At 42.8% G+C, this 26,679-nt stretch overlaps 1 protein-coding gene across 7 annotated transcripts in view; it reads left to right on the top strand.

Annotated features, from left to right (window-relative positions):
- Positions 1-25,641, top strand: part of LOC110516610 (septin-9) — a 162,462-nt gene extending 136,821 nt beyond the window's left edge. For all 7 annotated transcript variants that reach the window (XM_036938953.1, XM_036938956.1, XM_036938955.1 and 4 more), the window contains 8 exons: positions 6,670-6,798; positions 6,984-7,065; positions 8,281-8,418; positions 10,442-10,559; positions 15,458-15,553; positions 18,320-18,416; positions 24,386-24,437; positions 24,648-25,641. In XM_036938953.1, the coding sequence (XP_036794848.1) occupies positions 6,670-6,798; positions 6,984-7,065; positions 8,281-8,418; positions 10,442-10,559; positions 15,458-15,553; positions 18,320-18,416; positions 24,386-24,437; positions 24,648-24,789 (854 nt within the window). In that variant the 3' untranslated portion in view covers positions 24,790-25,641. The remainder of the gene's footprint in view (positions 1-6,669; positions 6,799-6,983; positions 7,066-8,280; positions 8,419-10,441; positions 10,560-15,457; positions 15,554-18,319; positions 18,417-24,385; positions 24,438-24,647) is intronic.
- Positions 25,642-26,679: the final 1,038 nt, after the last annotated feature.

Here is a 26,679-nt window from a genome sequence, read left to right as displayed (position 1 = left end):
AATGATCATGCTTTTTAATCAGCTTCTTGATATGCCACACCTTTCAGGTGGATGCATTATCTTGGTAAAGGAGAAATTCTCACTAACAGGGATGTAAACAAATTTGTGCACAAAATTTGAGAGAAATAAGCTTTTTTGTGCGAATGGAAAATGTTAGATTTTTGTTCAGTGTGTTTTATACAGAGGATATATAGAAAGGAAAAGAAAAGTACACTCCTCTCACATCATTCATGTCTCATAATAATCCTCCATACTGTATAGTGGTGTGTCCTATATAGAACTGTCTCATAATAATCCTCCATACTGTATAGTGGTGTGTCCTATATAGAACTGTCTCATAATAATCCTCCATACTGTATAGTGGTGTGTCCTATATAGAACTGTCTCATAATAATCCTCCATACTGTATAGTGGTGTGTCCTATATAGAACTGTCTCATAATAATCCTCCATACTGTATAGTGGTGTGTCCTATATAGAACTGTCTCATAATAATCCTCCTTACTCTATAGTGGTGTGTCCTATATAGAACTGTCTCATAATAATTCTCCATACTGTATAGTGGTGTGTCCTATATAGAACTGTCTCATAATAATCCTCCATACTGTATAGTGGTGTGTCCTATATAGAACTGTCTCATAATAATCCTCCTTACTCTATAGTGGTGTGTCCTATATAGAACTGTCTCATAATAATCCTCCATACTGTATAGTGGTGTGTCAGTATACAGTAGTTCCACTGAGTGGGACACATCTACATGTCTGAATAACTACTTTTCTGTACTGGGAGAGGGTGTGTGGGTGTGTGGGTGGGGTCATGAGGGGGTTGAGGGGTGAGGCAGTGCCCAGGGTTAGTGTCTGTTCTCTCTCTCTGTGATGTGGAGTCTGCTGACAAAATCTACATTCCTCTCACATTCCCCTGTGGTTGGCCCTGGTGTCCTGGATACAGAGCTCGGCAACCTGCCACCCATTCAGCTCAGGGCTGACTGTAGGCTACGCCATCGTGTGTGTGTGTGTGTGTGTGTGTATACATGGTCAGGGCTCAGTGGGATGGGCTGTCAAAATCCCACTGAGCTATATATACAGTTGAAGTGTACCTATGATAAAAAATTACAGACCTCTACATGCTTTGAAGTTGGAAAACCTGCAAAATCGGCAGTGTATCAAATACTTGTTCTCCCCACTGTATGTGTGTGTATATATATATATATATATACACACACACACACACACACACACACACACACACACACACACACACACACACACACACACACACACACACACACACACACACACACACACACACACACACAGTTGAAGTCGGAAGTTTACATACACCTTAGCCAAATACATTTAAACTCAGTTTTTCACAATTCCTGACATTTAATCCAAGTAAAAAATTCCCTGTCTTAGGTAATTTAGGATCACCACTTTATTTTAAGAATGTGAAATGTCAGAATAATTGTAGAGGTATTTATTTCAGCTTTTACTTCTTTCATCACATTCCCAGAGAATCAGACGTTTACATACACTCAATTCATATTTGGTAGCATTGCCTTTAAATTGTTTAACTTGGGTCAAACGTTTTGGGTAGCCTCCCACAAGCTTCCCACAATAAGTTGGGTGAATTTTGGCCCATTCCTTCTGACAGAGCTGGTGTAACTGAGTCAGGTTTGTAGGCCAGATTTTCTATGTGATTAAGGTCAGGGCTTTGTGATGGCCACTCCAATACTTTGACTTTGTTGTCCTTAAGCCATTTTGCCACAACTTTGGAAGTATGCTTGGGGTCATTGTCCATTTGGAAGACCCATTTGCGACCAAGCTTTAACTGATGTCTTGAGATGTTGCTTCAATATATCCATGTAATTTTCCTGCCTCATGATGCCATCTATTTTGTGAAGTGCACCAGTCCCTCCTGCAACAAAGCACCCCCACAACATGATGCTGCCAACCCCACAACATGATGCTGCCACCCCCGTGCTTCCTCCCCCTTTTTCCTCCAAACATAACGATGGTCATTATGGCCAAACAGTTCTATTTTTGTTTGATCAGACCAGAGGACATTTCTCCAAAAAGTACGATCTTTGTCCCCATGTGCAATTGCAAACCGTAGTCTGGCTTTTTTATGGCGGTTTTGGAGCAGTGGCTTCTTCCTTGCTGAGCGGCCTTTCAGGTTATGTCGATATTGGACTCGTTTTACTGTTGGTATTGATACTTTTGTACCTGTTTCCTCCAGCGTCTTCACAAGGTGCTTTGCTGTTCTTGGACTGATTTGCACTTTTCGTACCAAAGTATGTTCATCTCTAGGAGACAGAACGCCTCTCCTTCCTGAACGGTATGACGGCTGCGTGGTCCCATGGTGTTTATACTTGCGTACTATTATTTGTACAGATAAACATGGTACCTTCAGGCGCTTGGAAATTGCTCCCAAGGATGAACCAGACTTGCAGAGATCTACAATTTATTTTCTGAGGTCTTGGCTGATTTCTTTTGATTTTCTCATGATGTCAAGCAAAGAGGCACTGAGTTTGATGGTAGGCCTTGAAATACATCCACAGGTACACCTCCAATTGACTCAAATTATGTTAATTAGCCTATCAGACGATTCTAAAGCCATGACATTTTCTGGAATTTTCCAAGCTGTTTAAAGGCACAGTCAACTTAGTGTATGTAAATTTGTGGAGTGGTTGAAAAACGAGTTTTAATGACTTGTTTTAACTTCTGACTCCAGCTCTGTGTGTGTGTGTATATTCTACCGTTCAAAAGTTTGGAGTCACTTAGAAATGTCCTTGTTTTTGAAAGAAAAGCCAAAAGAAAATGTCCATTAAAATAACAAACTGATCAGAAATACAGTGTAGACATTGTTAATGTTGTAAATGACTATTGTAGCTGGAAATGACAGATTTGTAATGGAATATCTACATAGGCGTACAGAGGCCCATTATCAGCAACAATCACTCCTGTGATCCAATGGTTGTATTAGCTAATCCAAGTTTAACATTTTAAAAGGCTAATTGATCATTAGAAAACCCTTTTGCAATTATGTTAGCACAGCTGAAAACTGTTGTTCTGATTAAAGAAGCAATTAAACTGGCCTTCTTTAGACTAGTTGAGTGTCTGGAGCATCAGCATTTGTGGGTTTGATTACAGGCTCAAAATGGCCAGAAATAAAGACCTTTCTTCTGAAACTTGTGAGTCTATTCTTGTTCTGAGAAATGAAGGCTATTCCATGCGAGAAATTGCCAAGAAACTGAAGATCTCGTTCAACGCTGTGTACGACTCCCTTCACAGAACAGCGCAAACTGGCTCTAACCAGAATAGAAAGAGGAGTGGGAGGCCCCGGTGCATAACTGAGCAAGAGGACAAGTACATTAGAGTGTCTAGTTTTGGTAATAGACGCCTCACAAATCCTCAACTGGCAGCTTCATTAAATAGTACCTGCAAAACACCAGTCTCAACATCAACAGTGAAGAGGTGACTCCAGGATGCTGGCCTTCCAGGCAGAGTTGCAAAGAAAAAGCCATATCTCAGACTGGCCAATAAAAATAAAATATTAAGATAGGCAAAAGAACACAGACACTGGACAGAGGAAGATTGGAAAAGGTTGTTATGATCTGACAAATCTAAGTTTGAGGTGTTCGGATCACAAAGAACATTCATGAGACGCAGAAAAAATGAAAAGATGCTGGATGGAGTGCTTAACACCATCTGTCAAGCATGGTGGAGGCAATGAGATGGTCTGGGGGTGATAAAGTGGGAGATTTGTACAGGGTAAAAGGGATCTTGAAGAAGGTAGGCTATCACTCCATTTTGAAGGGCACAATTATTATATCAATAAAAAGTCATTATTTATAACCTTGTCAACGTCTTGACTATATTTCCTATTCATTTTGCAACTCATTTCATGTGTTTTCATGGAAAACAAGGACATTTCTAAGTGACCCCAAACTTTTGAACTGTAGTGTGTGTGTGCGTGTGCGTGTGTGTGCGTGTGTGTGTGTGTGTGTGTGTGTGTGCGTGTATGGAAGCTGATTCTGCTGGGCAGACCTCCACATTCCTTATGATAACCAGCCGTGACCCTCAGTCAAACACTACTAATCTAAAGATACAAGAATCTAAGAGTAGAAGGGCTGATCTAGGATCAGGTCCTCCCTGTCTATAACAATCTGATTCATTATCTCAAATGCAGAATGTATCCTAGATCAGCACTCCTACTCTGAGATGGTTACTAATGTTTAATACACCTGTATTGTTGTATTGATACCCTGTCCTTCCTCTCACAATCTGGCTGGTCTTTGGGTCCAGCCTTTCAGCTAGGGGTATCAACACTGTAGCATGTCTACAGCACATCCCACTGAACCCTGACCTTGGCCCCGTAGCTCACAGGATTCCCCTCTTCAGGCTCAGCCACTCATACCAACCGTTCAGGGGAATTCTAGACCCCTAAAAAATGTGATACAGTGCCTCTGGTATGGGAGTTCAACAGCATGAGCACAGGGTTGGTATTGGCCTGGTTAGTGCACATCTCTACTTTAACAATCACATCGGTCCCCGACCGGGCAATTTGGGTTTTCATAACAGATTAATAATCAAAAATGTATTGTATGGCAATGGTTTTTGATTGGAGTACAGTAAGTGGTTAATTCGTGTACTTGGTGGAAACACTGGAGAGGCTCTCTGGAAAGCTTTGATTCTTCAGGTCCGAAGCAAACACAGATGTGTTGTAAAGGGACGATGCTGTACTACTTCCCATAATGTTAGAGGTCAGAAGTCAAGACACTGAGGGCCCGGTCATTAATCAGTTGTTTGAAGCCTTATAAATCCCAAATGAAGTTTCAACATATAAACCTCCATTATTTTGTGTGTGTGTGTGTGCGTGCGTGCGTGCGTGAACACTTACTAAGAACACCAGAGGCCCTGAGCTCCAGTCTGTGTTGACTTAACCAGACAGTGAACTAAACTGTGTGTGTTACCTGTCCAGGGGTCATAAACACTACACTCTCCCTCGTTAATCCACAGTTGATCCCAGGGCCCAAAAGTGATGTTGGCGGTAGTCAGCTGCTACAGGCAATCTTTTGGGTCCATGCACAGTATGTTCTTCCCTAATTCTAGAATGTAGTCCAGCTTTTCAATCTATCTGTCCCATGTCCTCTATCTTCTGACCCACACACACACACACCTCTCCAGCTGGTTCCTCTCTAGTGCTGATAGAGCAGAGCTCTTCTCCAGACTGCAGGGTTACATGTCTACCCAACGTTGCAGATGGCGGTCACATGTCCTGCCAACAGCTGTTCCAGTCTGTTTAATACTCTATTGCAGGTATCATCAACTAGATTCAGCCGCCGGACTTTTGTTTCTTGAGCGGATGGTCATGGGGTCCGGAACATCATTATAAATCATTTGTAGACTGTAAATGGACAGCAAGAAGCCCAAAGTGATATAATATTGGACTAAAACAGAATCATTTCAAACCTTGCTTACATTTGTATACGATCACATACATCTCTCTATTATGCGTGGGAAGACTTTAGAACAGATTTCCCCCAAAAAAATCACTTGGAGCTGGACAGAAGACTGTGTTTTGTCTTGTGTCCAATAATTAAACACAGTTTACAGTTGAGGAACCCTGCTGTATTGGAAGAGATAAGAGAACAGGGGGAGGTGTGTGTGAGTCATAGACTTATAGTGCGTGTCTGACCCAAAGGTCTTTGTCGACAATGGCCAGTTTTATAGTGCAGTGATCTGAGCCAGCGTCAGCTGCAGTGATCTGAGCCAGCGTCAGCTGCAGTGATCTGAGCCAGCGTCAGCTGCAGTGATCTGAGCCAGCGTCAGCTGCACAAACCACAGACGGATGAGTTTCACACTTATGGAAGACTGGGTTTCTCCAACCAACTGCTCAATGGCGGATAAGGCTCAGCTCAGTTCAAGGCTCAGTGGGGTTTAATTGACAGCAGAGCTCTTCCCCAGACTGCAGGTCTGAGCCCCGAAAGGACATGCATTTCCTTTAGGCCAACTTTAATGGACGGGAGAGAGAGTGGGAGGGAGAGAATGGTGAAAAGGGCACTGACGTAACGTGTGTGTGCGGCGGGGAGGCCTTACTGAAGACACCTGTAACTTTTCCTCCACTGCAGCCAAAACCTTGTGAAATAGCCTCTTTCTCCCCTGAGTGTCTGTGACCGGCTGGAACAGCTCTGGTGTTGAACTCTGTTTGTCTCAGTGTGAAAAAATGAGGCCCGTCAGTCATTACACCACTGGAATGAACCTGTTAGTGGGAAGAGTGACTGAAGAATGTTCTGGAGAAAGGTGAGAGGAAGTCCACCATTGTGAGAGTAGTCTATTCCCTACAGTCACACTAGATGAGAGGGTATTGGTTTAAATTGAGGCCTGGGCTACTGTTTTACCTTCATTGTAGAGTTTCTACGTTATTGTGTTTAGCTCAGTTGGTAGAGCATGGTGCTTGCAGCTCCAGGGTTGTGGGCTTGTTTCCCACGGGACCAGTACCAATCAAAAAGTATGAAAATGTATGTACTCATTACTGTAAGTCACTCTAAATAAGATGGTCTGCTAGATGACTAAAATCTCAATTGTGGCTTTGTTTATTTGCATTACCAATGTGTTTGACATTCAGGTGTGTGTGTGTGTGTGTGTGTGTGTGTGTGTGTGTGTAGGGCAGAGCGGCCTAGGAAAGTCCACTCTGATGAACACTCTGTTCAAGTCCAAGGTGAGCCGTAAGTCAGTGCAGGCCACGTCCCAGGAGAAGATCCCCAAGACCATCCATATCAAGTCTGTCAGTCACGGTGAGAGGAGGAAAATATCACTCATACTGTTAATTTCACTCTTTCTTTTCTGCACCTCTAGCTACATCTTTCACTTTATCCATCTCACCCTCTACTCAGTCTACCCTGTGTTGTGACTACAGTCTGAGGTACATTTGGCCTCTGAGGTGCTTGTATTCAGTCTAATTGTGTCTGTCTCTGTTCAGACATTGAGGAGAAGGGGGTGAGGATGAAACTAACTGTTATCGACACACCCGGCTTCGGGGATCAGATCAACAACGAGAACTGGTACAGTAACAGTACAATCCATAGCTGAAATGTTATATTTATAATGTGCTTATATTTCTATGTGCGTAGATATATCCTATCTATCTAGAACGTCTCCTTCCTGAGCGGTATGACGGTTGCATGGTCCCATGGTGTTTATATCTGCGTACTATTGTTTGTACAGATGAACGTGGTACCTTCAGGCTTTTGGAAATTGCTCCCAAGGATGAACCAGACTTGTGGAGGTCTATATACAGTGGGGGGAAAAAGTATTTAGTCCGCCACCAATTGTGCAAGTTCTCCCACTTAAAAAGATGAGAGAGGCCTGTAATTTTCATCATAGGTACAAAATCCAGAAAATCATATTGTAGGATTTTTAATTAATTTATTTTCAAATTATGGTGGAAAATAAGTATTTGGTCACCTACAAACAAGCAAGATTTCTGGCTCTCACAGACCTGTAACTTCTTCTTTAAGAGGCTCCTCTGTCCTCCACTCGTTACCTGTATTAATGGTACCTGTTTGAACTTGTTATCAGTATAAAAGACACCACACACACAGTTGAAGTCAGAACTTTACATACACGTAAGTTGTACCAATTAAAACTAGTTTTTTTCACATTCTTAAATAAAGTGGTGATCCTAACTGACCTAAGAGAGGGAATTTTTAAGAGGATTAAATGTCAGGAATTGTTGAAAACGGAGTTTAAATGTATTTGGCTAAGGTGTATGTAAGAATTAATAGTGTATAATAATAGTGTAGACATCAAAACTATGTAGTAGCACACATGGAATCATGTAGTAACCAAAAAATAAATAAATGTAAAGCTGTCATCAAGGCAGAAGGTGGCTACTTTGAAGAATCTCAACTATAAAATATATTTTGATTTGTTTAAAAAGTTTGTGTTATTTCATAGTTTTGATATCTTTACCATTATTCTACAATGTAGAAAATAGTAAATAAAGAAAAGCCCTTGAATAAATAAGTATGTCCAAACTTTTGAGTAGTACTGTCGCTCTCTCTCGTTAATATAAATGTTTACCCCATACATCTCATCTAGGTGACTAGTGTACACAGTACTGTGTATGACCTCATCTATCCTCTTTCTCGCCCTCTTCCTGTCTTTCTCACTTGTCTCCCCCTATCCATCCCCCAAAACTCCCCCTTTCTCTTTTAATCTGCCTCTCCCCTTCCTTCCACTTCCTGTCTTCTTCCCCTCCCTCCCTCCCTCCACAGTTGGCAGCCCATCATGAAGTTCATTAATGCCCAGTATGAGCAGTACCTTCAGGAGGAGATCAACATCAACAGGAAGAAGAGGATTCCAGACTCAAGGGTTCACTGCTGTATTTACTTCATACCCCCTACTGGACACTGGTGAGGCCAGGAATGCGTACACACACACACTCACTCACTCACACACACACACACACACACTCACTCACACTCGCACACCTTGTGAAGGGTATGAATGTGTGGAATGTTCCAGGTGAATGTTTAGATATGGCTGGGAGAGTGTCAAGCTGATTATTAGCTAAACTTCATTCTTTGGATTTTCCACTTTTTATCGTCCTATACAGTTGTCATGCCTTTTGAGTGATCAAAAATGGCATGTAATCAATCCCAATAATTGCCATACACACACATGCACAGTGTCAGTGCAACAGTGCTGCTGCCCCCTGCTGTCCCTGAACAGTAGAGAATATGCAACTGGGAGATTTAAAAAGGAGAGAGAGAGAGTGAGAGAAGGAGTGAAGTGATTTATGTTAGATAAACAGTGAGTCATAGGGAGAGTCCTACTCAAATAGCCCTGAATCATCAGAACAGAAAACAGAGGAGGAGGACACAGTGAGTTTGGCATGACTTTCTGATACACATTAGTTATAACAACAATCTAATGCCCCGTGCTCTGCCATTCAAATATCAGATATGATGTCCAACGTCATACTGTGCCCTTCTGTGTAACATATACAGCCTATGTATGGGCCAGATTCCCGGACAGAATGGGGATTCTCTGAGTATGTTTTTTAGTCTCGGAGTGTCTGTCTGAACGTACAGCTCATGTTCTACTACCTCACCACCGCTCTGGGTTGACCTGTAGTGGATCCTCCTCTGCTCCTGCAGCTCAGAGGGACACACAGATGTGGAAACACTTACTCTTCCAGACCCCCATCCATTTCCTGTTTCACAGGCAGCGAGTTGCAACACGTCCCATAACACCCGTTTTCCATGACTGGAAAAAATTTATTTCTCGCTCTCTGTCGCCAGGACTTGAAACAAACGCCTGTGTTTGCCTCCCTGCTCCAAGTTTCTGTCTGGTGTTTCTGCTGCTCACACATCTGGGCCTGATTTGAGATTCATATAGAGCTACCCCCCCCCCAAAAAAAAATAATGTTGCTACGGTATACAACTTATTACCCTTTAATTGAATTTCCCTCCTGTGTTATGTCTGCTCCTCCTCTGCATCTACCCCATGATGGTTCTACGATTTGTTGCAATGGTCTGGGGTCCAGTGCTGTGGTGGACTGCTGGCTTTGCCCTCATTTCTGTGGTTGTGATGTACAAGAGCGAGAGCTTTAACATATTGTGCCCCCCCCTCCGATATAGCCTGAGCAGCGTTTCATGTTCTTCCAGCATTGCGGATGTCTGTCACATGTCCAACAACTGTTCTAATCTAATGTTTAATACTATAATGGGAGCGATATGAGAACAGAGGTTGTGTGTCGTGTGTGTGTTGTGTGTGTGTATGCACATGCTCATCTGTCTGACCCAAAGGTCTTTAACAACAATGGGCAGTTGTTTATAGTGCAGTGATCTGAGCCAGCGTCAGCTGCACAAACCACAGACGGATGAGTTTCACACTTATGGAAGACTGGGTTTCTCCAACCAACTGCTCAATGGCGGATAAGGCTCAGCTCAGTTCAAGGCTCAGTGTGGTTCAATTGACAGTGACAGACACGCACTGACTGATGTGGGTCTCAGATATACAGTAGGTTTAGCTTGTACATAGAGTATGTATGTGAATCTACAGTACTGTATGTCTGCTTGTCGCCCTCAGACAGCTGCGCTATGGGTATATTTATTGGAGGATACCGCCCTCTGGTGGTTCTAGGATGTATCACACTGTCGACCCAAATAAACACTAAAACGTTGAACAAGAACTATAAAACAGACCTGGGTTCTAATACTATTTGAGATCATTCATAATACATTTGCCAGGCTTGATTGAGCTAGCCTGTTGCAACGGAACCAATAAAGTCTCAAAAGTGAAAACCCTGGCGCTTCAGCAAATACTCAAAGTATTTGAGACATTTTGAACCCAGGTCTGCTATAGCTACAGGTGAAATGAAGCCCCTCTCTCAATCCCCCCCCCCCCCCCCCCACCTTCTCTCACTTCCAGTCTGCGACCTCTGGATGTGGAGTTTATGAGGCGTCTCAGTAAGGTGGTCAACATTGTTCCTGTCATTGCCAAGGCAGACACACTCACCCTGGAGGAGAGGGACTTCTTTAAACAGAAGGTGAGCTCTCTCTCTCTTCTTCCATCTTTATCTGTCTCCAATTCCTCTTTTTTTGTTGCATGCTGTCTCTCTCTCTCTCTCGCATATTTTGTGTTCTCTGCAGCAACAGGAAATGTTTCTTAAGTTGTTTGGCCACTGCCGCCCGTTCGGTCACTGTCCAATGAGAGAACACTGAGGATGTTTTGTGTGTATAGAGTACTTGTGAGGTCAGGACCTATAAAGCCAGGCTCTGGATTGGAGAGGAGTTCTGTGGGAGTCATCCTCTCTCTCTCTCATTTTCTGTCTCCTTCCTTTTCTGTCTCTCCCTCCTTTTCTGTCTTTCTCTCCTTTTCTGTCTGTCCCTCCTTTTCTGTCTTTCTCTCCTTTTCTGTCTCTCGCCCAATTTTGAATTGGCTAGAGGTAAGTTCTGTCCAACTTCTCCCGTCTCCTTCCCTCCCCTCCTTCCCCCTCTCCCCTTACTGCTGATGTGGTCACAGTGGACTCCATTACATCACTTCCTCCTATGTGGTGTGGATCTGAAACGTAAAAAAATAATTTGATCACAGACCCCAAGAGGGAAAGTAGTAGTAGATGCAGCAGTAGTAGTAGTAGTAGTAGTAGTAGATGCAGCAGTAGTAGTAGTAGTAGTAGTAGTAGTAGTAGTAGTAGTAGTAGTAGTAGTAGTAGTAGTAGTAGTAGTAGTAGTAGTAGTAGTAGTAGTAGTAGTAGTAGTAGTAGATGCAGCTGTAGTAGTAGTAGTAGTAGATGCAGTAGTAGTAGATGCAGTAGTAGTATTAGAAGTAGGGGAATGGCAGGTTGTTGTAGTAGTATTAGTAGTAGATGCAGCAGTAGTATTAGAAGTAGGGGAATAGCAGGTTGTTGTAGTATTAGTAGTAGATGCAGCAGTAGTATTAGAAGTAGGAGAATGGCAGGTTGTTGTAGTAGATGCAGCAGTAGTATTAGATGTAGGAGAATGGCAGGTTGTAGTATTAGTAGTAGATGTAGTATTAGAAGTAGGGGAATGGCAGGTTGTTGTAGTAGTATTAGTAGTAGATGCAGCAGTAGTATTAGAAGTAGGGGAATGGCAGGTTGTTGTAGTAGATGCAGCAGTAGTATTAGAAGTAGGGGAATGGCAGGTTGTAGTAGTAGATGCAGCAGTAGTATTAGAAGTAGGGGAATGGCAGGTTGTAGTAGTAGTATTAGTAGTAGATGCAGCAGTAGTATTAGAAGTAGGGGAATGGCAGGTTGTAGTAGTAGATGCAGCAGTAGTATTAGAAGTAGGGGAATGGCAGGTTGTAGTAGTAGTATTAGTAGTAGATGCAGCAGTAGTATTAGAAGTAGGGGAATGGCAGGTTGTTGTAGTAGTATTAGTAGTTGATGCAGCAGTAGTATTAGAAGTAGGGGAATGGCAGGTTGTTGTAGCAGTATTAGTAGTAGATGCAGCAGTAGTATTAGAAGTAGGGGAATGGCAGGTTGTTGTAGTAGATGCAGCAGTAGTATTAGAAGTAGGGGAATGGCAGGTTGTTGTAGTAGTATTAGTAGTAGATGCAGTAGTGGTATTAGAAGTAGGGGAATGGCAGGTTGTTGTAGTAGATGCAGCAGTAGTATTAGAAGTAGGGGAATGGCAGGTTGTTGTAGTAGTATTAGTAGTAGATGCAGCAGTAGTATTAGAAGTAGGAGAATGGCAGGTTGTAGTATTAGTAGTAGATGCAGTAGTAGTATTAGAAGTAGGGGAATGGCAGGTTGTTGTAGTAGATGCAGCAGTAGTATTAGAAGTAGGGGAATGGCAGGTTGTTGTAGTAGTATTAGTAGTAGATGCAGCAGTAGTATTAGAAGTAGGAGAATGGCAGGTTGTAGCATTAGTAGTAGATGCAGTAGTAGTATTAGAAGTAGGGGAATGGCAGGTTGTTGTAGTAGTATTAGTAGTAGATGCAGCAGTAGTATTAGAAGTAGGGGAATGGAAGGTTGTTGTAGTAGTATTAGTAGTAGATGCAGCAGTAGTATTAGAAGTAGGGGAATGGCAGGTTGTTGTAGTAGTATTAGTAGTAGATGCAGCAGTAGTATTAGAAGTAGGGGAATTGCAGGTTGTAGTAGTAGATGCAGCAGTAGTATTAGAAGTAGGGGAATGGCAGGTTGTAGTAGTAGATGCAGCAGTAGTATTAGAAGTAGGGGAATGGCAGGTTGTTGTAGTAGTAGTAGATGCAGCAGTAGTATTAGAAGTAGGGGAATGGAAGGTTGTAGTAGTAGATGCAGCAGTAGTATTAGAAGTAGGAGAATGGCAGGTTGTTGTAGTAGTATTAGTAGTAGATGCAGTAGTAGTATTAGAAGTAGGAGAATGGCAGGTTGTAGTAGTAGATGCAGCAGTAGTATTAGAAGTAGGGGAATGGCAGGTTGTTGTAGTATTAGTAGTAGATGCAGAAGTAGTATTAGAAGTAGGGGAATGGCAGGTTGTAGTAGTAGTATTAGTAGTAGATGCAGCAGTAGTATTAGAAGTAGGGGAATGGAAGGTTGTTGTATTAGTAGTAGATGCAGCAGTAGTATTAGAAGTAGGGGAATGGCAGGTTGTTGTAGTAGTATTAGTAGTAGATGCAGTAGTAGTATTAGAAGTAGGGGAATGGAAGGTTGTTGTAGTAGTATTAGTAGTAGATGCAGCAGTAGTATTAGAAGTAGGGGAATGGCAGGTTGTTGTAGTAGTATTAGTAGTAGATGCAGCAGTAGTATTAGAAGTAGGGGAATGGCAGGTTGTAGTAGTAGATGCAGCAGTAGTATTAGAAGTAGGGGAATGGCAGGTTGTAGTAGTAGATGCAGCAGTAGTATTAGAAGTAGGGGAATTGCAGGTTGTTGTAGTAGTATTAGTAGTAGATGCAGCAGTAGTATTAGAAGTAGGGGAATGGAAGGTTGTTGTAGTAGTATTAGTAGTAGATGCAGCAGTAGTATTAGAAGTAGGGGAATGGCAGGTTGTAGTAGTAGATGCAGCAGTAGTATTAGAAGTAGGAGAATGGCAGGTTGTAGTAGTAGTATTAGTAGTAGATGCAGTAGTAGTATTAGAAGTAGGGGAATGGCAGGTTGTTGTAGTATTAGTAGTAGATGCAGCAGTAGTATTAGAAGTAGGGGAATGGAAGGTTGTTTTAGTAGTAGATGCAGCAGTAGTATTAGAAGTAGGGGAATGGCAGGTTGTTGTAGTAGTATTAGTAGTAGATGCAGCAGTAGTATTAGAAGTAGGGGAATGGCAGGTTGTAGTAGTAGTATTAGTAGTAGATGCAGCAGTAGTATTAGAAGTAGGGGAATGGCAGGTTGTAGTAGTAGTATTAGTAGTTGATGCAGCAGTAGTATTAGAAGTAGGGGAATGGCAGGTTGTTGTAGTAGTATTAGTAGTAGATGTAGTATTAGAAGTAGGGGAATGGAAGGTTGTAGTAGTAGTATTAGTAGTAGATGTAGTATTAGAAGTAGGAGAATGGCAGGTTGTAGTATTAGTAGTAGATGCAGTATTAGAAGTAGGGGAATGGAAGGTTGTAGTAGTAGTATTAGTAGTAGATGTAGTATTAGAAGTAGGAGAATGGCAGGTTGTAGTATTAGTAGTAGATGCAGTAGTAGTATTAGAAGTAGGGGAATGGCAGGTTGTAGTAGTAGATGCAGCAGTAGTATTAGAAGTAGGGGAATGGCAGGTTGTAGTAGTATTAGTAGTAGATGCAGCAGTAGTATTAGAAGTAGGGGAATGGCAGGTTGTTGTAGCAGTATTAGAAGTAGGGGAATGGCAGGTTGTAGTAGTAGATGCAGAAGTAGTATTAGAAGTAGGGGAATGGCAGGTTGTTGTAGTAGTATTAGTAGTTGATGCAGCAGTAGTATTAGAAGTAGGGGAATGGCAGGTTGTTGTAGCAGTATTAGTAGTAGATGCAGCAGTAGTATTAGAAGTAGGGGAATGGCAGGTTGTTGTAGTAGTATTAGTAGTAGATGCAGTAGTAGTATTAGAAGTAGGGGAATGGCAGGTTGTTGTAGTAGTATTAGTAGTAGATGCAGCAGTAGTATTAGAAGTAGGGGAATGGCAGGTTGTTGTAGTAGTATTAGTAGTAGATGCAGCAGTAGTATTAGAAGTAGGGGAATGGCAGGTTGTTGTAGTAGAAAAAGTAGTAAAAAGGCAGGCATTTATTTCAAGGTAATTATAGCAGCCATGCTCACAGATCCCCACCAGTGTCCCTCTCATTAGGGAAGCTCTGTACGAACGGATAGAAAAAGTTTAACGTGTGTGAGGGGGTGGTGTGTTTGTGTGTGTGTGCTTGTCTGTTTGTAAACGTGTACACGGGCAGTGATGGGCCATTGGTTTCAACAGAACATTTTGGGGGAGATTAGTGAAGGGATTTACGTTAACACCACCTAAATCTGTGGGTAACGCAGTGTGCAGATGGTCTCGATTTCTCACAAGATACTGTGATGTATCCAAAGGATTTGTCAGACATGCCTGGCTAATTGCGGTTGTTAGGCCTTTGCTTGTGTGTTCCCATAACCTTTTTAATTCATGTATTCAAGTCTCTGCAAGAGTGTATAATGCATTTGTCGTGTTTCTCAACCTTTTTTCTTTACAGCAGGGACCAGCAGGCTAGGTGTTTTATTGTAAGGCCGCTGACGACAAAACTATCACTGTAGAAGTGACTAAATGAGAGTCAGTTAACCAGCTCATGGACCAGCCAGCAACATCCCATGGACTGGGGCTTTTCCACGGTGGAGGATGAGAAACACACTTCAGTGAATTCTTCAGTCTCCACCCTAGTCACAGAGCTACCCTAACCTCTCCCCTCTTCATGGAGGTCACTCCCCTAACCCTGCTCCTTCAGCTCCAGAAGGAAGCCATCTGTATGGGGAGGCTGTGTTACCAGGCCAGTCTCACACTCACCTCTCACCCAGAACTGTTTTTGTGTCCCCAGATCAGGGAAGAGCTACGGGCCAATGGGATCGACGTGTACCCCCAGAAGGAGTTTGACGAGGACGCAGAGGACCGGATGATTAATGACAAGATCAGGGTGATTTGAGTTGACACATCTGTCCACAGCTTTACCCACTTGCCCCTACCCATAAGCCCTCACATTACCGCTTATAGCTCCACTCACCTGTGCTACATCCCTGTTCATCCATGTTGATAACCTGGTTAAATTACACTTAGGTCCCTGTTGATCCATGTTGATAACCTGGTTAAATACACTTAGGTCCCTGTTGATCCATGTTGATAACCTGGTTAAATACACTTAGGTCCCTGTTGATCCATGTTGATAACCTGGTTAAATACACTTAGGTCCCTGTTGATCCATGTTGATAACCTGGTTTAATTACAGTTAGGTCCCTGTTGATCCATGTTGATAACCTGGTTAAATTACACTTAGGTTCCTGTTGATCCATGTTGATAACCTGGTTAAATACACTTAGGTCCCTGTTGATCCATGTTGATAACCTGGTTAAATACACTTAGGTCCCTGTTGATCCATGTTGATAACCTGGTTAAATTACACTTAGGTCCCTGTTGATCCATGTTGATAACCTGGTTAATTACACTTAGGTCCCTGTTGATCCATGTTGATAACCTGGTTAAATTACACTTAGGTCCCTGTTGATCCATGTTGATAACCTGGTTAAATTACACTTAGGTCCCTGTTGATCCATGTTGATAACCTGGTTAAATTACACTTAGGTCCCTGTTGATCCATGTTGATAACCTGGTTAAATTACACTTAGGTCCCTGTTGATCCATGTTGATAACCTGGTTAAATTACACTTAGGTCCCTGTTGATCCATGTTGATAACCTGGTTAAATACACTTAGGTCCCTGTTGATAACCTGGTTAAATTACACTTAGGTCCCTGTTGATCCATGTTGATAACCTGGTTAAATTACACGTAGGTCCCTGTTGATCCATGTTGATAACCTGGTTAAATTACACTTAGGTCCCTGTTGATCCATGTTGATAACCTGGTTAAATTACACTTAGGTCCCTGTTGATCCATGTTGATAACCTGGTTAAATACACTTAGGTCCCTGTTGATCCATGTTGATAACCTGGTTAAATACACTTAGGTCCCTGTTGATCCATGTTGATAACCTGGTTAAATTACACTTAGGTCCCTGTTGATCCATGTTGATAACCTGGTTAAATTACACTTAGGTCCCTGTTGATCCATGTTGATAACCTGGTTAAATACACTTAGGTCCCTGTTGATCCATGTTGATAACCTGGTTAAATTACACTTAGGTCCCTGTTGATCCATGTTGATAACCTGGTTAAATTACACTTAGGTCCCTGTTGATCCATGTTGATAACCTGGTTAAATTACACTTAGGTCCCTGTTGATCCATGTTGATAACCTGGTTAAATTACACTTAGGTCCCTGTTGATCCATGTTGATAACCTGGTTAAATTACACTTAGGTCCCTGTTGATCCATGTTGATAACCTGGTTAAATTACACTTAGGTCCCTGTTGATCCATGTTGATAACCTGGTTAAATGACACTTAGGTCCCTGTTGATCCATGTTGATAACCTGGTTAAATTACACTTAGGTTCCTGTTGATCCATGTTGATAACCTGGTTAAATTACACTTAGGTCCCTGTTGATCCATGTTGATAACCTGGTTAAATACACTTAGGTCCCTGTTGATCCATGTTGATAACCTGGTTAAATTACACTTAGGTCCCTGTTGATCCATGTTGATAACCTGGTTAAATTACACTTAGGTCCCTGTTGATCCATGTTGATAACCTGGTTTAATTACACTTAGGTCCCTGTTGATCCATGTTGATAACCTGGTTAAATTACACTTAGGTCCCTGTTGATCCATGTTGATAACCTGGTTAAATTACACTTAGGTCCCTGTTGATCCATGTTGATAACCTGGTTAAATGACACTTAGGTCCCTGTTGATCCATGTTGATAACCTGGTTAAATTACACTTAGGTTCCTGTTGATCCATGTTGATAACCTGGTTAAATTACACTTAGGTCCCTGTTGATCCATGTTGATAACCTGGTTAAATACACTTAGGTCCCTGTTGATCCATGTTGATAACCTGGTTAAATTACACTTAGGTCCCTGTTGATCCATGTTGATAACCTGGTTAAATTACACTTAGGTCCCTGTTGATCCATGTTGATAACCTGGTTTAATTACACTTAGGTCCCTGTTGATCCATGTTGATAACCTGGTTAAATTACACTTAGGTCCCTGTTGATCCATGTTGATAACCTGGTTAAATTACACTTAGGTCCCTGTTGATCCATGTTGATAACCTGGTTTAATTACACTTAGGTCCCTGTTGATCCATGTTGATAACCTGGTTTAATTACACTTAGGTCCCTGTTGATCCATGTTGATAACCTGGTTAAATACACTTAGGTCCCTGTTGATCCATGTTGATAACCTGGTTAAATTACACTTAGGTCCCTGTTGATCCATGTTGATAACCTGGTTAAATTACACTTAGGTCCCTGTTGATCCATGTTGATAACCTGGTTAAATTACACTTAGGTCCCTGTTGATCCATGTTGATAACCTGGTTAAATTACACTTAGGTCCCTGTTGATCCATGTTGATAACCTGGTTAAATACACTTAGGTCCCTGTTGATCCATGTTGATAACCTGGTTAAATTACACTTAGGTCCCTGTTGATCCATGTTGATAACCTGGTTAAATACACTTAGGTCCCTCTGCTGCAATATATATCAAATATCTGTTTATTTGACTCTTCATGGTATGTCTCTTTGTTCCTCCTGTCTGTCCCTGTTCTTTCTGTCCTGTAGGAGATGATCCCGTTTGCTGTGGTGGGCAGCGACCAGGAGTACCAGGTCAACGGCAGGAGGCTTCTGGGAAGGAAGACAAAGTGGGGAACCATAGAAGGTAGATGGCCTCCTGCTTCTCTTCTCATTTTTGCTTTAGCACTTTTTGTCTTTTATCTTTGAGCAGTGGTCTCTCTCCTTAACAGTATGAAGGCTAACGTTATGAAGAACTCTTTTAGTTTTCCTTTCTTGATTAATGTACACCGGCCAGTTAAGACTAAACAAGACAGAGGAGATGAGCGGAAGGAGTTGAGGGGGGAGGGGCAGTGTGGCACCTCTCCGTTTTGGACTGTACTTTTTGTGGCATGATTTTTTATTTATTTTTTGCAATGTAAAAATGTGAATAAAACCGATCAAAGTTAATTTGAGTTCCCTCTTCGTTAATTCTGCTGCCTACTACACCATTACAATTTATTTATTTGAATTATTATGTTTTCTTCTCGGGCCTCTATAACTATATCTATTGTTCTTATTTTTGTTGTTGTGTGATTTGGATTAATCCCCTCTACCACACGGAACCCCACTAATCTACTGACCGAACGCAAGAGGTGGCTAACAACAGACTCCATCCTATGCTAGCTTGCTACCGGTTGGCTTGGCTAGCTGTCTAAATCGCCGTGACCCTAAACCAACCTCTCCACTCACTGGACCCTTTTGATCACTCGACTAAGCATGCCTCTCCTTAATGTCAATATGTCTTGTCCATTGCTGTTCTGGTTAGTGTTTATTGGCTTATTTCACTGTAGAGCCTCTAGTCCTGCTCACTATACCTTATCCAACCTATTAGTTCCACCACCCACATATGCAATGACATCTCCTGGTTTCAATGATGTTTCTAGAGACAATATCTCTCTCTTCATCACTCAATACCTAGGTTTACCTCCACTGTATTCACATCCTACCTTACCTTTGTCTGTACATTATACCTTGATGCTATTTTATCGCCCCCAGAAACCTCCATTTACTCTCTGTTCCAGACGTTCTAGACGACCAATTCTTATTGCTTTCAGTCGCACCCTTATTCTACTCCTCCTATGTTCCTCTGGCGATGTAGAGGTGAATCCAGGCCCTGCAGTGCCTAGCTCCACTCCTATTCCCCAGGCGCTCTCTTTTGACGACTTCTGTAACCGTAATAGCCTTGGTTTCATGCATGTTAACATTAGAAGCCTCCTCCCTAAGTTTGTTCTTTTCACTGCTTTAGCACACTCTGCCAACCCGGATGTTCTAGCTGTGTCTGAATCCTGGCTTAGGAAGACCACCAAAAATTCTGACATTTTAATTCCAAACTACAACATTTTCAGACAAGATAGAACTGCCAAAGGGGGCGGTGTTGCAATTTACTGCAAAGATAGCCTGCAGAGTTCTGTCCTACTATCCAGGTCTGTACCCAAACAATTTGAACTTCTACTTTTAAAAATCCACCTTTCTAAAAACAAGTCTCTCACCGTTGCCGCCTGCTATAGACCACCCTCTGCCCCCAGCTGTGCTCTGGACACCATATGTGAACTGATTGCCCCCCATCTATCTTCAGAGCTCGTGCTGCTAGGCGACCTAAACTGGAACATGCTTAACACCCCAGCCATCCTACAATCGAAACTTGATGCCCTCAATCTCACACAAATTATCAATGAACCTACCAGGTACCTCCCCAAAGCCTTAAACACGGGCACCCTCATAGATATCATCCTAACCAACTTCCCCTCTAAATACACCTCTGCTGTCTTCAACCAAGATCTCAGCGATCACTGCCTCATTGCCTGCATCCGTAATGGGTCAGCGGTCAAACGACCTCCTCTCATCACTGTAAAACGCTCCCTGAAACACTTCAGCGAGCAGGCCTTTCTAATCGACCTGGCCGGGGTATCCTGGAAGGATATTGACCTCATCCCGTCAGTAGAGGATGCCTGGATATTTTTTAAAAATGCCTTCCTAACCATCTTAAATAAACATGCCCCATTCAAGAAATTTAGAACCAGGAACAGATATAGCCCTTGGTTCTCCCCAGACCTGACTGCCCTTAATCAACACAAAAACGTCCTATGGCGTTCTGCATTAGCATCGAACAGCCCCCGTGATATGCAGCTGTTCAGGGAAGCTAGAAACCATTATACACAGGCAGTTAGAAAAGCCAAGGCTAGCTTTTTCAAGCAGAAATTTGCTTCTTGCAACACTAACTCAAAAAAGTTCTGGGACACTGTAAAGTCCATGGAGAATAAGAACACCTCCTCCCAGCTGCCCACTGCACTGAAGATAGGAAACACTGTCACCACTGATAAATCCACCATAATTGAAAATTTCAATAAGCATTTTTCTACTGCTGGCCATGCTTTCCACCTGGCTACTCCTACCCCTGTCAACAGCACTGCACCCCCAACAGCAACTCGCCCAAGCCTTCCCCATTTCTCCTTCTCCCAAATCCATTCAGCTGATGTTCTGAAAGAGCTGCAAAATCTGGACCCCTACAAATCAGCCGGGCTAGACAATCTGGACCCTTTCTTTCTAAAATTATCTGCCGAAATTGTTGCCACCCCTATTACTAGCCTGTTCAACCTCTCTTTCGTGTCGTCTGAGATTCCCAAAGATTGGAAAGCAGCTGCGGTCATCCCCCTCTTCAAAGGGGGGGACACTCTTGACCCAAACTGCTACAGACCTATATCTATCCTACCATGCCTTTCTAAGGTCTTCGAAAGCCAAGTCAACAAACAGATTACCGACCATTTTGAATCTCACCATACCTTCTCTGCTATGCAATCTGGTTTCAGAGCTGGTCATGGGTGCACCTCAGCCACGCTCAAGGTCCTAAACGATATCTTAACCGCCATCGATAAGAAACATTACTGTGCAGCCGTATTCATTGATCTGGCCAAGGCTTTCGACTCTGTCAATCACCACATCCTCATCGGCAGACTCAACAGCCTTGGTTTCTCAAATGATTGCCTCGCCTGGTTCACCAACTACTTCTCTGATAGAGTTCAGTGTGTCAAATCTGAGGGTCTGTTGTCCGGACCTCTGGCAGTCTCTATGGGGGTGCCACAGGGTTCAATTCTTGGACCGACTCTCTTCTCTGTATACATCAATGAGGTCGCTCTTGCTGCTGGTGAGTCTCTGATCCACCTCTACGCAGACGACACCATTCTGTATACTTCCGGCCCTTCTTTGGACACTGTGTTAACAACCCTCCAGGCAAGCTTCAATGCCATACAACTCTCCTTCCGTGGCCTCCAACTGCTCTTAAATACAAGTAAAACTAAATGCATGCTCTTCAACCGATCACTACCTGCACCTACCCGCCTGTCCAACATCACTACTCTGGACGGCTCTGACTTAGAATACGTGGACAACTACAAATACTTAGGTGTCTGGTTAGACTGTAAACTCTCCTTCCAGACCCATATCAAACATCTCCAATCCAAAGTTAAATCTAGAATTGGCTTCCTATTTCGCAACAAAGCATCCTTCACTCATGCTGCCAAACATACCCTTGTAAAACTGACCATCCTACCAATCCTCGACTTTGGCGATGTAATTTACAAAATAGCCTCCAATACCCTACTCAACAAACTGGATGCAGTCTATCACAGTGCAATCCGTTTTGTCACCAAAGCCCCATACACTACCCACCATTGCGACCTGTACGCTCTCGTTGGCTGGCCCTCGCTTCATACTCGTCGCCAAACCCACTGGCTCCATGTCATCTACAAGACCCTGCTAGGTAAAGTCCCCCCTTATCTCAGCTCGCTGGTCACCATAGCATCTCCCACCTGTAGCACACGCTCCAGCAGGTATATCTCTCTAGTCACCCCCAAAACCAATTCTTTCTTTGGCCGCCTCTCTTTCCAGTTCTCTGCTGCCAATGACTGGAACGAACTACAAAAATCTCTGAAACTGGAAACTCTTATCTCCCTCACTAGCTTTAAGCACCAACTGTCAGAGCAGCTCACAGATTACTGCACCTGTACATAGCCCACATATAATTTAGCCCTATCAACTACCTCTTTCCCAACTGTATTTAATTTATTTATTTATTTTGCTCCTTTGCACCCCATTATTTTTATTTCTACTTTGCACATTCTTCCATTGCAAAACTACCATTCCAGTGTTTTACTTGCTATATTGTATTTACCTTGCCACCAAGGCCTTTTTTTGCCTTTACCTCCCTTCTCACCTCATTTGCTCACATTGTATATAGACTTGTTTATACTTTATTATTGACTGTATGTTTGTTTTACTCCATGTGTAACTCTGTGTTGTTGTATCTGTCGAACTGCTTTGCTTTATCTTGGCCAGGTCGCAATTGTAAATGAGAACTTGTTCTCAACTTGCCTACCTGGTTAAATAAAGGTAAAATAAAATAAATAAATAAAATAAAATTAGAAGGTCTGTACTTTAGCCACAGAGGATGAAAAGCTTTTATTTTTTATTGCCTCGCTGTGGATTGTGCGTAGACCAATAACAAAGCATAACGTACAGTTGGGAAGACGCTGCCAATCTAAGTGAATAAACAGCATGCAGACAAAACAAGCCTTCTGCAAAAACACAGGTTGGAATGCAAATGGCTCCTGCTAAAAAGAGCAGACTCTAATCTGTCCAAGTAAAACAAGAGAGAGAGGCGTGGCTTTTGGCACCAGAGCATCGGTCATCACCAGTGAGTGATCTGTGCATCATTGGGTGAGTCGCTGAAACTGTAAAGAATTTTTAGGGCTATAATTTCCTCCTCGTATTGGACAATATATGTCTCCACAGACCTAGGCCTGAGCTATTGATTTTTATTGCTATCAGATTCTCAGTTAGTCACTGTCAAAGTACAGCCTGTCATTTCTATCATTTGTGCGGTGTTAAAAGATGCAGCTATGTAAATTGATATGGAATTGCGTGAAACAAGTTTCTAAAAGACCATATTTTTCCTGGACCCTTGGCTACTCAACAAGTGCATCTACTATACTGCTCTATGCCACTACGCAGATGCAATACGATGATATGCATTCAATGCTTTATAATAAAGGTTACACAAATATATATAGTGTGTTCTGATACCTCAGAGCTCCCCAGGTCAGCCCCTTCTCACTCTCACTTTTTGTTCCCACACCTCCCGATTTACAAAGGAAGCTTTGGGGAGGAGTAGAGGGGGAGGACTAGTCCTCGGATGATTTCACTCGTCCCCAACCCAGACAGACAGAGAGACACAGACTGTGTCATACAGCTGGCTGAGACTACCGCTCTACAATGTGTCTGCAGTGTGTACAGGCCTCTGGTCTCATAGTGACAGAGGGGTGGAGGGGAGGCTACAGGACAGATCTATCTGTCCCCACTGAAAGTGCCACTCATTGGATTGGTGGCGTGTTGTCTGAGGGGTTCCACTGTGCTCCACTCACACACCCCTGGTTACCTGGTTAGCATCGGTCTGAACCAGGGGTCAACAACTAGATACACCCCTAATCCTAAAACTCAGTGGGGGTGTTGTCTGGTGGCTTTTATTGGACAGATACTTCTAGAACCATAGATGTTCACTTGTCTCTCTCAGTAGTAGATGTGATTTCCAGCATCACTACCAGTACTATATGCAAACCATTTCAAAATGTCTTCACACACTTCAAATGATCTAATTTCAACCATGTATTTAATTACATCACCATCAAACTGAGACAGGTGACTACTTCTCCACTTCTATTAAAACCTCCCTAAAGGAAACCTTCATTTCCTGCAAAGGAAGCCTAGAGTGTCTGCAGTGGCAGGTTCTGATGTTGGCCTATAGACCTGTGATATTATCTAGAATTCAGACACGCATCATCCAGTGGCCGGCGGCGTCTGACTGTCTTGTCAGACAGACAGGATTTGTTCAGTCGTCAGCATTAACTAGTTTCTCTCTCTCTCCACTGTTTTCACGAGTTCTCTCTCTCTCTCTCTCTCTCTCTCTCTACTGTTTTCACTAGTTCTATGTAGTGGGGTAGTGGAGAACTGCATCAGTGTGTGTTGGTGTCTGATTTGACCTCGTGAGGTGCTTACCATGTGTCTTCTCTCTCCTTTCTGCAGTTGAGAACATTGCTCATTGTGAGTTTGCCTATTTGCGGGATCTACTGATTAGGTAAATATCTACGTGTGTGTTGTATGTGTGTGAGTATGAGTATGATAATGTGTTTCTGAACAATGTGTCTTTCAGTCTGTGTGTGTATGTTTGTCTGTAAATCAGTCTGTGTGTCATTTATCATTACAACCCCTTATATTGACCTGATGTCTAACTATCTCTCTGTTGACCTCAGCTGATGTCTAACTAGCCCCATCTCTCCTCTGTCAGGACCCACATGGAGAACATCAAGGACATCACCAGCAGCATCCACTATGAGGTGTACCGCGTCCGCCGCCTCAACGAAAACAACACCGCCGTCGCCCATGCCAACGGCCTCCCCCAACACCACATGACCTCCCATGAGATGTAGAGCCCTGCCCATCGTGTCCCATGAGCCCTCACTTCCTTCCAAAGCAGCTTCGATCCTTCCATCCCGTTATCCTTCCATCCCTCTCTCCCCTCCACTCACTCTCAATGCCAAACCCTTCTACAGAAGGGAGAAGACCCACACTGGGGGGACTGAGAGTGTAGTCTTAGCGCCCCCAAATGGCCAAATACAGACGCATAGAATGGACTGTTGATGCCAATGCATTGCCCCTCGATGATCACCCGGTCTCTCTGACTAACGTCTACATGAAGGGGGGTGGGGGGGTAAATGCTAGCTATCACTTGCATTCATTCAGGTTTAACCAGGCTAAGTAAACACTATTAATGTACTGCAACCTTAATCTGTGTGTTTTCAGTTATTCTGTCGTTCTTTAGTTCCCTCATCTGTCGGGTTGGTTAACAAAATAACGCTCTGTTTTCAGTCCCATTACATACAAGCAGTGACAGAAGTGCCCTTTGTTTGGGTAAAATATTGATTTCTCATCCGTTTTAATATAGCCCCTGTAATACATCCTTCATTCATTGTTCATTTGACCTGCTATCTGAAGGTTCTACAACATTTATTTCTGTTCCCTTTGAGAGGGAGTAGTTTAGCCTTCAGGGACTCTAATTCCCAGTAGGAGTGCTGATTTGGGATCAGTTTTACCTTTTAGGTAAAAGATTACATGGACAGAGAGACCTGAGCCTAGATCAGCACTCCTACTCTGAGGCGCTTTATACACTCGGCCCCAGAGCTGTGGTACTGGATCCATCGCGACAGCAGCAGAGGCACAGGACAGATATTCAGCTAAGTATTTAGAAGTATGACACACAGAAATAAAATCTATTCATTCTATGTCAGTTGATTCATTTGTCAGAGTTCTGTTTGATGATGTCCGAGGGGGGTCAGTTGAAGATGGTGAATGGGGAGTGTTTCATTGTGATGGAAGTTGATAATGCTGTTGGATTGGTCAGGATTGCATAATGTCAGGGTTACATAATGTCGGGGGTGGACTGGAGGTTTTGAGTCTAGTGGACATCGTCGACACATCTGTAGGGCCAGGAGTTTTTCCCCATAACTTGAACTGACCAGAAAAAACCTTGGGCCCTTGTAACAGCCTGTAACTAGGACGTTCTCAGTCATAGTTATAGACTGTAACTAGGGTCTTCTCTGAGTTGTCGTTATAGACTGTAACTACAGTCTTCTCTGAGTCGTCGTTATAGACTGTAACTAGGGTTTTTGAGTCGTTGTTGTAGGCTGTAACTAGGGTCTTTGAGTCGTTGTTATCGGCTGTAACTACAGTATTCTCTGAGTCGTCGTTATAGACTGTAACTAGGGTATTTGAGTCGTTGTTATAGGCTGTAACTAGGGTCTTTGAGTCGTTGTTATAGGCTGTAACTAGGGTCTTTGAGTCTTTGTTATAGGCTGTAACTAGGGTCTTTGAGTCTTTGTTATAGGCTGTAACTAGGGTCTTTGAGTTGTTGTTATAGGCTGTAACTAGGGTCTTTGAGTCGTTGTTATAGGCTGTAACTAGGGTCTTTGAGTCGTTGTTATAGGCTGTAACTAGGGTCTTTGAGTCTTTGTTATAGGCTGTAACTAGGGTCTTTGAGTCGTTGTTATAGGCTGTAACTAGGGTCTTCTCTGAATCGTCGTTATAGACTGTAACTAGGACCATGAGTTTTTCCTGGTAAAGTCACATGGTCAGGAAACTCCTGGTCCTACACGTGTATGATGCAGAGTGAGGGGAACACTCCTGTTGTCATTGAGGAGCCAGTGCTTTAAGCCTTGGGCTGGTGACAGTACAGCGATACATATCCCTCATACTATTGTGGTAATTGTTATTTTTACATGGCTGCGTCGTCGTACAGGTATTACTGTCAGAAAATACATTTC

Source organism: Oncorhynchus mykiss, chromosome 12 (assembly GCF_013265735.2).
Source record: "Oncorhynchus mykiss isolate Arlee chromosome 12, USDA_OmykA_1.1, whole genome shotgun sequence".
NCBI classification, from domain to species: Eukaryota; Metazoa; Chordata; class Actinopteri; order Salmoniformes; family Salmonidae; genus Oncorhynchus; species Oncorhynchus mykiss.
The sequence above is the reverse complement of the archived record's forward strand: the minus strand, read 5'-3'. Positions and strand labels throughout refer to the sequence as shown.